General features: G+C 39.6%; 1 protein-coding gene across 1 annotated transcript in view; it reads left to right on the forward strand.

Annotated features, from left to right (window-relative positions):
- LOC124155329 (protein FAN-like) overlaps nt 1-4938 on the forward strand; it is a 117792-nt gene extending 112854 nt beyond the window's left edge. Inside the window, exons 16-17 of the mRNA XM_046529056.1 lie at nt 634-752; nt 3000-4938. Of these exons, the coding sequence (XP_046385012.1) occupies nt 634-752; nt 3000-3106 (226 nt within the window). The 3' untranslated portion in view covers nt 3107-4938. The remainder of the gene's footprint in view (nt 1-633; nt 753-2999) is intronic.
- Nucleotides 4939-12929: the final 7991 nt, after the last annotated feature.

The following is a 12929-nucleotide window of genomic DNA, read 5'->3' on the forward strand; positions in this document are numbered from 1 at the left end:
CTTCGGACCATGGCCCCTCCGAAGAAACAATTAGTCGAATCAACGATAAGACCTAAGTGTCTCGATAAAGTACCATTATTCCAGTCATTACGCACCAAAAATCCTGCGTTTCCTGGGACATAGGCAACCTAGCCAAACATCCCCGCATTGATCGTGTATCCCTAGAAAAATTTTTTTCCCATGGTGGAGTTCCAAAAAAGGTTCCAAAAAAGGTCTTAGAATCGTGTTCATCTTAGATTCGTGCAAATGCGGTATGTATTAAAATGTGCGTGACAATCAAAATAGCATTCCTTATATTGTATTTACCCTGAAGAATCTTGAATAATAACTTCATTTTATAATGTGCAATTAAAAAACCATTTGGATCCAAAAATATCTAATGATCTGATATCTGAAATCAAGGATCAGAAAAAAGTCCTGGTTCCATCCATCCCTACCTTTTTTCTGTGCATTGACCTCTGAAAATGTTGTCGTTGGAGCTGATTGTAATCAAGGAACGTTTCCAATTGTTGTTGAGCACCCTGAGCTCCCATCAACCGATAATACTTTTACAATTTAATTCGATTATGGTGTAATTTTGAAGTACCCGTCACAGCTCTCTGTTGTACAGCGTGAATGCATGTATTTTTGCAGGTGCTTGGCATGGGACTCTAAGGGACAATGGCTGCTGCTTGGGGGTGCACACGGCACCCTCTTTGTGTGGGACGTGGAGAGAGTGGAGATGGTGCATACGCAGACTGCCGCGCATCAAGGTGCGTACTTGTTGGGGTGATAGTAGCATCTCTTATTGGGGGTCGGAAAAAAATTACCATTCTTTCTAGTGTAAATTAGATACCCAATGGCCCCCTTAGCTAACCCCCCTTCCCCCATAGATCAGCCACTGGTTCCACGCACTGATGCGTTCAAACTTCTGGAGGAGAAATTTGAAGGTGGGACAGTAATGCTATTCCATCATACGCTTACTTCCACTTTTTTCAAATACAACTGTAGCTTCTACAAAATGGCCGATGGAGTTGCGATGGGATCCCCTTTGTCACCAGCCACTGCTAACTTTAATATGCAGGATTTTGAAGAAAAAACCCTTTCATCTGCTCCTTCGTTTCGTCCCGTGTGTTTCCTGAGATATGGCTGATGCCTTTTTCATACGGCCTCATTGGCTGGTTGCTATTCATGCTTTTTTGGACTGTATGAACAACCAGCACCTGGACATCCAGTTCACAATGGAGATAGAGGTGAATAACAGGATTGCCTTCCTTGATGTCCTCGTCCATTAAAAAAAATGGAAAACTGCGTCATAATGTCTACCGGGAACCCACAAACACAGATCTGTACCTCAATGGCCATAGTCATCCCTCTCACAAGCAGAGCTGTTCTTTCCACTCTGATACATCGTGCGAGAGCAATTTCTGTCATGGAGTGTCTTCCTGCGGCATTGAACCATCTGCCATACGGATGGTTACAGAGAGTGGCATATCTTATTGATAGCAACATGCAAAAGGTGGGGTTATTTTATGGCCAAAAGTGGTGATAGATTTTTACAAAGTTGATGTTATTTTTCTCTGTAATTGGTGTTATCTTAACGGCAAAATAATTGATGTTTATTGAGAGGCATTCTTCCAGTGGCCCACCCATTGCCCTAAATTTATGATATTATTGACCAGGGATAATTTAAGCAATAATATATGCACATGGAGTATTCTAATCTACTCAATTTAAACGAGTGCCATACACCATTAAACAGAAAAACCTTTGTGCATCAGCAAAACGTTTGATAAGCAAAATTGCTCAAGAAAGTGAAAATAAAATACACATTTTTATCAAGCTGAGATAGGCTGTGATGGGGTGTACATCCAAGGGTAAAAACTCACTCTCAGTAAGCTAGGATGACATGAAGGGAGTGCCTTGCAATTCAATGATAAAACACAAGTAGACAATGTAAAAAATAGGCTTAAAATTGTGAATTTCATTGGGCCACTTAAAGTATTATTTAAAAAAAACAAAATATTTGTAGTATGACGTGTAACTTTTGAATTATTCCATCAGTTACGTATCTCTTCCATTCCTTAAGTCCTAGACCACACTACTATCTATTCCATAAGTACCTCTTCGATAAAGGACATTATGTCCATTGCTTAATTTTTCAGGAGAGCAGGTTTGCTATTTTTTTTATTTGACCAATATTTACTGGAAGGTTAGGTTACTATACCAATAGCACTGTGATATGAAAATTTTGTGAACTTGTTACCTAACCTTCTAGTAATTACTGGTTAAATTTTAAAAATCTGAAGGCTGCTCTCCTGAAAAAATTAGGAAAACAAACAGTGTGTCCTTAACCAGTACAGAAACATCAATGTGTGAGAGTGAAAGGCGATTCCTGTGAATGTAGATATAATTCTGCTGGTCTACTGCAAGGATCTGTACTTGGTGTACTAACTTTCTTAATTTCTGTAAATGATTTCCTTTCATGGTTTTTTTTTTTTGCTTTCTGCTCATTGCCTACATTGCAATAAGAGCCGATGAGGACGGATGCTGGTGCAAGTGAGCCAACAAAGCTGGAATCAAACTCCATTCGAGCAAAAGCCCAATTGGAATTAAGATTAGCGGATGGGTGGAGTGCAGTGAGCTTCAGCATGTCAGAGTGTTTTCTTTTGGGCTTTTCCTCCCTTTAGACTCACATTTGGACTCACCGTTTATGTCTCACCATTACAAGGCTCTCTGGCCAAGTTGGTGCATAATAAGGTTTCCTATCTACCATGTTTCACTCAGTTTCTGTGGGCCAATTTAAAGGGAGGGCTATGTAATCAACTTATTTCGAAATAATCTTTTCATAATTGCCACTCTTTGTATTAAATTAATTTGTGAATTCCTAAATGCATGGATCTGAATTGGAAAATCTGCTATCCACATTAAACTTCTCAAGCAATGCATTGGTCCACTCACTATAGCTGTGATTGCATCACCTGGAATGCTCAAATGCAGAGTGGTTGTATATATTGCAGGCGCAGTGTCTTGCGTGGCCATCTCGGCAGATGGATCGGTGGTGGTCAGTGGTGGGGAAGACCAGCGTGTGCAAGCCTGGAACCTCGTGACCAGCAGCGCAGTGTGAGGTGAGGGAGGCACTGCGATTGTGAAGCCCTTGTCTCTCTCTATCTCTCTCTGCACATTGTCTTCATGCCACATGTGTAGTATTTACTCTTCAAGTTTCTCTCATGATCCTGTGATATAAATGATGTCTTTTCTATTCTGTGGCGTTTGCTTTGGTCTCTTGAAATGAGTCTCTCAACGTTATGTGAAACCCAGGTGCTCAACTTGTGACTTGTACCACTTCTTCCAAGATGATAGAGTTGTTTTAAAGATGATGAGATTTTGGCTGAGAAGGTTTCCCTTGAGAGGGTGAAATGGCCAGCCAGTTGCAGTTGGTGGTGTGCTTATAATGCTGTTTCTAAATGTGAAAACAACGCAACAGACAAATGGGAATGGCAGGGAGGGGGCTCTTTGTGTGATGCCATGCACCACGCAAGAACAATTTGTTGCATAGATTCAGGAATGGGTGGAGTGTGAGTATTGTTTTGATATTGGACTTTTGATGACTGCCACCCCACAACCTTATGTTTTTGCGTGGCCTGGGATGCAGCTGATCTCCATTGACTCAAGCTGCATCATATGCATCAAATTCAATAAATTCCTCCACATGAATCACCAACTGTTGGATCTGTACTTTGCAAGAGAGATGAGTCAAAAAGAACCAAACTGCCAAAAAGAACTGTTCACTGAAATGAACCGGTTTCAAAATGAACAGTTCTCTACAACTCCCTGTTCGTGTATACGCTGCAAAATTGCTGCGTATTCAGTCCAACAGGTATGCTCACCAAGAGGTATTTTGAACTGGAGCTTACTCCAGCTAGTGCGTGGTGGCTACAACAGATGGCAGTTACGACGCAGACCATCCAAGGCTGTCGAAGTGCGTCATAGACGACCGAGCCCTTCCCCTCCCTTCTCTTCCAATCCCCTCCGTCCACGAAAACGAACATCTTAACTGATGAATGGTTTGAACGCCCTGATATTTTGAACGGGTGTTCATTTTTCTGAAGCCATTCATTTCCCGAGGGCATTCATTTTGCGGAGGCCATTTGTTTCCTCTGGCCGTTCATTTGGGATTGTGCGTTCATGTTGCGTGGATTTCGTGCTCATTCGAACATTTGCATTTGGTGAAAAGGATGCGATGGTACAGCTTTGCTGTCGATTCACGGGTCTGTCATCTGTTTGTAATTTTGCAATGGTTCAAAGTTAATTTAATCCTTAATGCATTTTGTATCATAAGTGTATGATACACTGCATTCATTACCAGTCACTATTTCTGAAGGGCACAATTCTTCCTCTCCAACACATTGGACATGATACACCCCATTGTTGTACTATTTGGTTCTCAAAGCAGTCATTGGGTGTCAAAGGTGATCAGCTTGTAATTTTGTTGAAGGAAGTCAACTGCCCACATGAGAAACAAGCAGAAGGATTTACCCTAGTGATATCCATTTATGTGATTAGTAAAGTTACGGGAACCAATGAGAAGTTTTCTATGAGTCTGTGAAATGAAAACCTTTTGTGAACAATTGCCAAATCTGTGATACATTTCCATTTAATTATAAAGTTATCTGTTAACACAATGTATCATATATGTGATGCATATTAAAATGTTTCCTTAAAAATTAAAATATAGCAGAAGAAGTTATTAAAATGTAATAATTGAAGTTTTTCTGGATGTATGTATTTTGTAAAGACAAATTGTTTTTGGCACGTGTTTGTGTATTTGGAAATTCCTTTCTGCGGCCGAGGGTTAAGCATTTGCTTGAAACTTTCTTTTGCTTTGTGTTATATGGATATGCAAAAAATCTGTTTCTGCAAATGGAAAAGTTAAAAAGAAATTTTTAAATAATGCTACATCCGCTGTTTATTTTCTTATTAAATTATTTGTGATAATATTAACTTCTAACTGGGTTAATATAAATTTTACCCTGAGTTTCGCTTCAAGGTCTGAACAGATGATTTTGGGAAACACAAATTTGGCTCCAACTTTCTAAAAATTACTTATTTGTATGTAATGTAATTACCTACTAATCAAAGGGGAAAGACTTTGTACTCTTACGGAGAAAGTCTACGGAGGCATATATCCATCACATTCGAAGGAATGAAAACAGAATGCTATATCTACGGTGATTTCATTTGATGACATTAGGTTTTCACGTCATGATATTTTATGTATTATATTATGACCACTTAGCTTAATTGCACATAAATACACCTCAAATCGTTAACTCTTCCTTTTTTCTCCATGTTTGATGCTTAAATATGTTACTGAATTCCATGGCTGTAACATATTTTACTATCTTTTTACATTCTACCAAAAGTACTGATTGGGCAATGAAACTAATTGTCTTTCTCACCATCTTACGCATTCCATTATTGACAGTTAATTGTATCGTTAGGGTGGATAGATACCTGACAAAGGCAGAACAAGGAGAAGAAATTGATATCTTTCCAAGGGAGTCTAAAAGAGAGATTCACTAATAATGTTTATATTCAAAATATTTATAAAGAATAGTTAGCTACAGTGGAAGCCCGGTTTAGCGAGTATGGCATTTTACGAGAATTGCATTTTAGCGATTGATAGCCTTTGAACCACCAAACGGCCTATGTTTTACGTTTAAAAAAAATTGGATTTATTGAGGTCAAAGAATTCCTTCCACAGCGTACGCTCAGTATTAAGACAGATATTTCTTGAGGGCGATGCACTGCTGAGCAATCATTATCTATTATGTTTTGTATTATCTGTTTATTAAACAGAAAATACAGGATGAGTGTCAGATCTACTACACCTAAACCCAGTTATGTCCAAGCATTTTAGTGATTTACGATTTTGAGTACACTCCGCTCACTCCCATTTTACGTTCTTCTTTTGTTACGCCCAGCTATCAATGAAAGGGGAATGGGAGAAAGATGACAGCGAGAGAGAGAGGGAGTTAGTTCCCCCATCTTCCTTGGCTGGCTTCGTCTCTATAATATTACTAATGGCTTTGTCTTAAGTGTGGGAACTTACATTGTAGTGAAACCCCCTCCATCTTTTCCCGTGTCAGGTAATGAAGTTGAAAGTGCATTGTCGTAGTTAGATCGGCGCCCTTACATTGACTTTCGACTTATGGAAAGCTACAGCAACGTTACCTGTCGCTGCATGCTATCCGGCATTGTATATTTCGATGTTTCATTTATGGATAGGAATGTAGTTTGATCAAGACATCGTCAGCTATTGCCACGTAGGAAAATCACTATTATTACCAAGATGGTTAAATGACAGTCAGCCAAAGGTTAGCGAGCGAGGCACCGCCGAGTAATCAATTGTAAAAAATTTGTAAGAGCAGAATTACTCTGCTGATAGCAGAAATACTCTTCCTAGCGACCAATCATCGTGAATCTTCGTTATCTCTTCTTCATTTTCTCCAAAATTCATTATAATTCAAAGTTCAGCATCATATCATCAGAACTGTGTCGCATTTCTGTGCAATCCCTAAAATTTGTTTAAACGAATGGCTTAACTTAGATGCTGGTTACCCTCAAGGGCTATGTACTGTGCGAGCACAATTAAAAATGCTATTTACTACACCAGATCTTTTGAATCTCTTGGTGATGATTAAAAGCTCCCATGTACAGACTCCTTTGTCAAAAAAATATTCTCCTCCTATTTTTACGACGCAGCATATGCTTCTTCCCTAATCCATTCCCATGCGGTGCTTTCATTGTAGGTATGTAAACCGCCCAGGGTTATTTTTTTCAGAGGAACTGAAGATTTTGTACATAAGTAACAAATTTATATCAATGCAATCACTATCCAAAAAACCCTCGGACTACAGTGTGGGCGGCGAGAGTTGTTCGGTGCACAGATAGAGGTCCGATGATAGCCCAAAAGGAGGAGCGGAGAACTCTGTGCGAGCATGGTTTGTAGACAGGCAATCACTGCCCCCACAATGCACCTCACACCCTCGCCTAGTCATTCAACGTTGTCACATGCATGCGGAGCCAAGAAACAAGCCTGCAAAACCAAACACCAACGGATGGTTCCTTTGGGTCCGTCGAGGTCGTCATTCCTTCCGCCTACTTTCTTCACAGAATCATTTTGTTTACATGTAACGTGGGTGTTTCCCTTTCTTACCTGGCAACGTTATCCCCTACCCCGAACAATTATCTGCGGCCAGACTGCATAGAGGGAAAGTGAACTCAATGCACCCGATCCTTTGAGCACGATCCAAGGCAGAATTAATTTATGGGGCCTCAGCATTCAGCAGAGGAGAGCGATAGAAAAACTTCTTCCATCCCGTCGACTGGATGCACCCAATCACACAGCAAGGGATACTTGGGATGTGTGCAAGGGGTGGAGTTTATTTGCTTGGAGGGGCGGAGTGTACTCAGTCTCAGGGGCGTGGAAGTGTTAGGTGGTTTGCGCAAGTGCATCACATTCGGGAAACGTAAACATTTGGACATTACGTAAAAATTATTTGACGAGCGCCAAAGTAGCTGGACTTTAAAGACTGATATCTGGAGACGGTTTGGTATCTCGTCATTTACCTAGTTCACAATATTAAACAAAGATACAATTTGTGCATTAGTGAACAAACTAGGAACACCTAACAGCCAAAAATATTTACGGCAAGGGCAACATATGGAATCTGCAATGTTAATGTGGTTTTGTCAACAAAGGTCTGCAGGACTGCCCATAAATGGTGTGATGTTAAAGACGAAAGCTGACTACATTTCCAATGGGGAAAAATGTCTTTGCGAGAAATATCTTCCATCACCGAATCATGATGTATTTCACTGAATCTTTCAGCCATTTTTCTCAACTGACTGATGTAAACAATCGAAAACTCAACAAAACAGATTTGTCGGCAAGATGTATTCACAAAATTATCCAAAAACTTACACCACTTTCCAAACATAGTGATTCGGACTAGTTACACTGTTTTTGTAGCTTTCTTTGGCGATCAAAAAATACAAGAATGGAAATAAAATCACCGAAACTGGGGGAATTATTATTTTATAAAAATGAAAATCCCGTTTCCTTCTTTAAATATGTTGATACTCAATAATATTGTGCCTGATAATGACTTTCTACCAGTGTAACATTGTATAATACCGCTGAAACAAAAGAAAAACTGTAAATGCGAGCAATTATGAGACTTGGGTGGGTTTATTCAACTCCTTTGGTTACAACGAGCACTCAGTTTTGCGAGGAATTTCCGAGGGATTAAGAGCACTTGTTTAACCAGGTTTCTACTGTATATATGAAAGTCTAACTTAACCATAAGAGGAGCATTTAAAAACTTTTCTGGCACAAAAAGGTGAATAACATCTGACACTGAGTTGATAAATGTTAATTCTGGCTTATACCACAAAGCAGATACGTATGTTCGTGTATACAGATAACCAAGTAAAGGTCCGGGACAGAATTTGCTTGAAATCACTATGCATAACATGCTGTACAAACCATGTGATACCACATACTTTCATACACTCTAAACGCATAATTTTCACCCAATCTTGAATACACCTGTTTTTGGCTGCTGTATTTGGCTATTGTATGGGGTCAGGATCGTCTATATGAAATCCACCGTCTGAACACCAGGAATTTCTGATGACAATGGACCTTTAAATGTTACATCTAGCATCACAGAATTCCTACCATAAGAGGACGACATTATTTAAAATACATGTATGTATTTGAATACAGTAGAATCCTGATTTAAGGTTTTTCAGGGGGGACAAAATTTAAAACACTAAATGCGGAAAAACACTAAATGAGGACCTGCCATTTTTTTCAGGTTTTAGGGTCTGTAATGATTGGAATGGCTTTTTATGAATAAAAAATATTATTTTAAGTAACTAAAAGGTGCTGAATGCAGCCAAAAATTCTTTAATGAAATGTTCTCTGTCCTGTGAAGGTTGGATAATACTTTTCAGGAATCAGCTAAAAAAATGAGTACTTACCTAGTAAAAATAAGTAATGAGAGGATGACAATTGTTTTAATGAAATATTTTAAGAAAATTCTAATAAACATCAACTTAAAAGCATTCCCACACATTATTATTATGGACATTAGTGATTCCATTTTTATGCATATTTCAGTGGTCTCGAAATTTAGAATTTTTTCTGTAAAAGTGACATGTAGGTGACTATAGCATTTCTAATATAATAAGAAAAGGTGTAAGTAGGTTCTCGAAAAATCATGAGGAATGAGTGAAATAAAGGGACAGCAGAAGATCGCTAATCCCAAATTCTCAGCTACCGAATATCTAGTAAAAGGGAGGTTTTCTGGAATTTTGCCAACTTAACGTTTTCTGTTGCCTCGGCGAAACAAGGGATTTATGAGCCTTTAAAAAGCCTCCTATGCGCACATTTTGGATTTCGAGGTCATCCAAAAAAGTAGAATCTTATTTTAGTATGCGTTATACAAGTCGATGGTGATTCAACTCGATGATAAGACCAGATTCCTTGTAATATATCCGCGGCCTTATGCAGGTCGAATGGAGCCGGTAGAAGTTGCTTACGCGGCGCGCTGATCACCTTGACTCCGACTCGCCTTGTTTCTCGGCAGCTTTTAATAAAATTTGGTTGGACCTTGAATAACGATTAGCTAAACTCTGTTAAGTGAAAAGGTTTAATCTTCAACAGAACTGGATTTCATCCAAAAATTGTCAGTGCCTCTGGAGTTTGGCAATTTCGTCAGGGTTATGATGTCGAAGTCAACCACCAAGGGATACCTGCCGGATTTTCGTATTTTTCCGCGCTCATCTATTCTACCGTGAGTATGCAGTGATTTTTTTCCAGCATGAGCGATTTATTTAGAGTCATGGACCGTGATAGTTCGTCAAAACTCCGATTGTCATTCTCTTTTGACATTAATTGGCACCAGATAAATATTTTTGAATCAACAGCGATATCAGCCGCATGTCGATAAATTGGCTCTGGGATATATAAATTACGATGTAAAATAATGTTGTTCCGTAGGGAAAGAATGCTCTCACTCACGGTCATGACAGGGGAAACACTTCCTCTGTTCTGTCGCTGTTCCTCCGTGGAAACTGACCATGGATTATAGAAAGAATCTTCTAGTGAACTGCGCAATTGATATTGGGCCTCCTCTTTTTAACAGAGAAAGTAGCCGACTGAAAAAATATTGGGCTAATAATCGACTGCCCGTAGGGAGGTTGAAAGGGGCCATCAATTGAAAACATTACGAGAAAACCATTATTGTAGCGGCCCTCGGAGGATAACTCGTGTCATCAGTCGTCACGTATCATCGAAGTCAAGTTCAAGAAGTGAAGGATAAGGTAGTTCGAGGATATTAAGGAATGACTTTGCTCCATTAGATCGGATCTGATACAAAAAGCGCCTGGTGTTTGGATCAGAAGGGGAGCGAAACGTTACGAGAAGACAAATCACCCAACTTGCGAGTTGAAGGTCGCAGCGCTGCGCTCGCGGAAGAAAGCAGTTGAAGAAGCGTTCCCCGGTAGATTCTATTGGCTCTTGGTAAACTTTCATGAGACTGTTCTTGTTGATGAGCATAAATTTGAAGATTTGGATGAACCGTCATGAAAAAACGTTAAATCGGGCAAAAAAATCTTGAGCGGGACAAATTTTTACGACCATAAATGCGGAAAAACGCAAAATGCGGAAACACTAAATACGGATAATTTTTACATTGTCCTAATAGGGAATGAATCGGGACCCAAAAAAATAAACGCTAAATGCGGAAAAACGTTAAATACGAAGACCTTAAATCCGGATCCGACTGTAATGTATTTTCGATTCTTTTGTAATTTATATTTTTATTGGAAATACAATTTAAGAATTTTTTACAACTTAACTACAATTGAGAAGTATTTTGTGATTCCCTGTCGATTTCTGTAACAATAAAGTCTGTTCATTGTCTGTCAGTTGGCTGTTCGTTCCCTGTTCCCTGACCAAGAGAGAACAGGCAGGCGACTGTTCGTAGAATGTAAATTGGAACGCCTTGTCTGTTCCTTGTCTGTGAGAAAACGGTTACTTGTCTGTACCCTCCCTGTTAAGAAAGCGGCATTCTCTGTTCCTTACCTGTTGGACCACAGACAATGAACAGGTAGGGGACTGTGCGCTGTCAGTTCATTGCCTGTTTTCTTAGGTTGTTTGTTCCCTGTTCCTTGACCAAGAGAGAACAGGCAGGCGACTGTTCGTAGAATGTAAATTGGAACGCCTTGTCTGTTCCTTGTCTGTGACAATGTGGGAAGACGGTTATTTGTCTGTTCTCTCCCTATGCGCATACTTTGTTCCTTAACTGTTCGCTGTTGCTAAGTTGGACATAATAGACAAGAGATAATTTATGTAAACATAGAATTCAAAGTTGAAATTCATTTGAATGATTGCAAGAAAAACTTTTATTGTGCTTTTCCACATATTCCATTAGTTATAAAAATCTTGAATAGTTGCAGAAAAGCAAGCTTTGTCATCATTAACAGAACAACCACTACACCAACAAATATTTCACATGCCTTCATCGAAGAAATATGTACTTCCTTAAATTAATACAACTCGGATTCTGCACTATGTCAATATAATACGTGTGATTTTAAAAGAGAAACACGCCTTTAAAGAATATTTATGAACAGGATGATTTCACTTCTCACAAACAAACCTACAAGAAAGACAGTCCTCTGACAATGTTTGTCGGTTCTTATTGGCGACGTAACGCACATACGCATAATACAAATACAATACAAATCTCAGTACTTGCTCAAAAACTTAAGAGACACAATAAATTATTAAATAAACACTCAAGAACAAATAGCACTTCACGACTTTCACTATCACTGAATGGATGCACGAATTACTTAATTCGTCACTGCGGGCACAGGTTAAATAATAATCAAATAAATAACTGTTTTCTCCGCAACCAACAACTTCACCACAACGCAGTTGACGCTCGTAAACTGTCCGGATAACGGTATCGGTTATTGGTTATATCTTCTATAGGTAGGTAGCAGCACCACGCTATCTTTCCTTCCTTGTTGAGAACCTGTTCACTAGCTGTTCACTGTTTTCTGTTCGTACCCTGTACCGTGAAACGGACTATGAACCGGCCCTTGCCTGTTGACTGTCCGTTCACTATTATTGTCTGTTCGTTCCCAGTCCGCTGAAACAACAGAGTACATACTCTTTGGCTGAAACATACGGCCCCTGCCTGTAATTGGCGAAGTAAAGTATTTAACGTGCGTAAGCCGAGCAGATAGCTAATATAATTTGCGTGCTCACTTCAATAACCGTCATCCGTAGTTGATGGTAATCGTGATAATGAATTCAACCCTATATAATTACTGTTTAACCCTCTCCCTATTGAAGTTTAAATGCCTCATTCTCCGCTCCGTCCTAACCCGGCCGAAACCGGCCGCCGCCATTTAAGTCGCTCCTCCATAAACCGGCCGAATCCGCCCGGCTTGGTCTGCTCTGTTTGGGGCAGCCTTTTGAGCTTCATAGGCATCTGTTTTATCTTGAGAGTGTTTATCTTTGCTAGCACAAGCATCCTTCCTATCTCTCGTTTCATTAAGAAGAAGCAGAACGTCGTCACCATAAGCCAAAATCCCGAGACAATAAGGTGCTTTGTTCCAGCGTGGCACATTAACTGAGAAGTTGTTTAAGCTCTTACGATGGGATTTTTCGGAGGGCCAGTTTTGAAATGGTGTGATACGAAAACCCTAGGCCTGCCCTGTGTTATGTAGAGTGACTGTCACATCTAATGACGATATTTCTTTCTGTGTGGTCACACACAAGCTCACGCTTTTCCTATCTCACATGGCAAGGAGGCGAAGCTCAGCTGGTCAGCTAAAATGAAAAGAAAATTAATCCCCCT

The sequence above is a fragment of the Ischnura elegans genome, chromosome 3, assembly GCF_921293095.1.
Source record: "Ischnura elegans chromosome 3, ioIscEleg1.1, whole genome shotgun sequence".
In the NCBI taxonomy this organism is placed as follows: domain Eukaryota; kingdom Metazoa; phylum Arthropoda; class Insecta; order Odonata; family Coenagrionidae; genus Ischnura; species Ischnura elegans.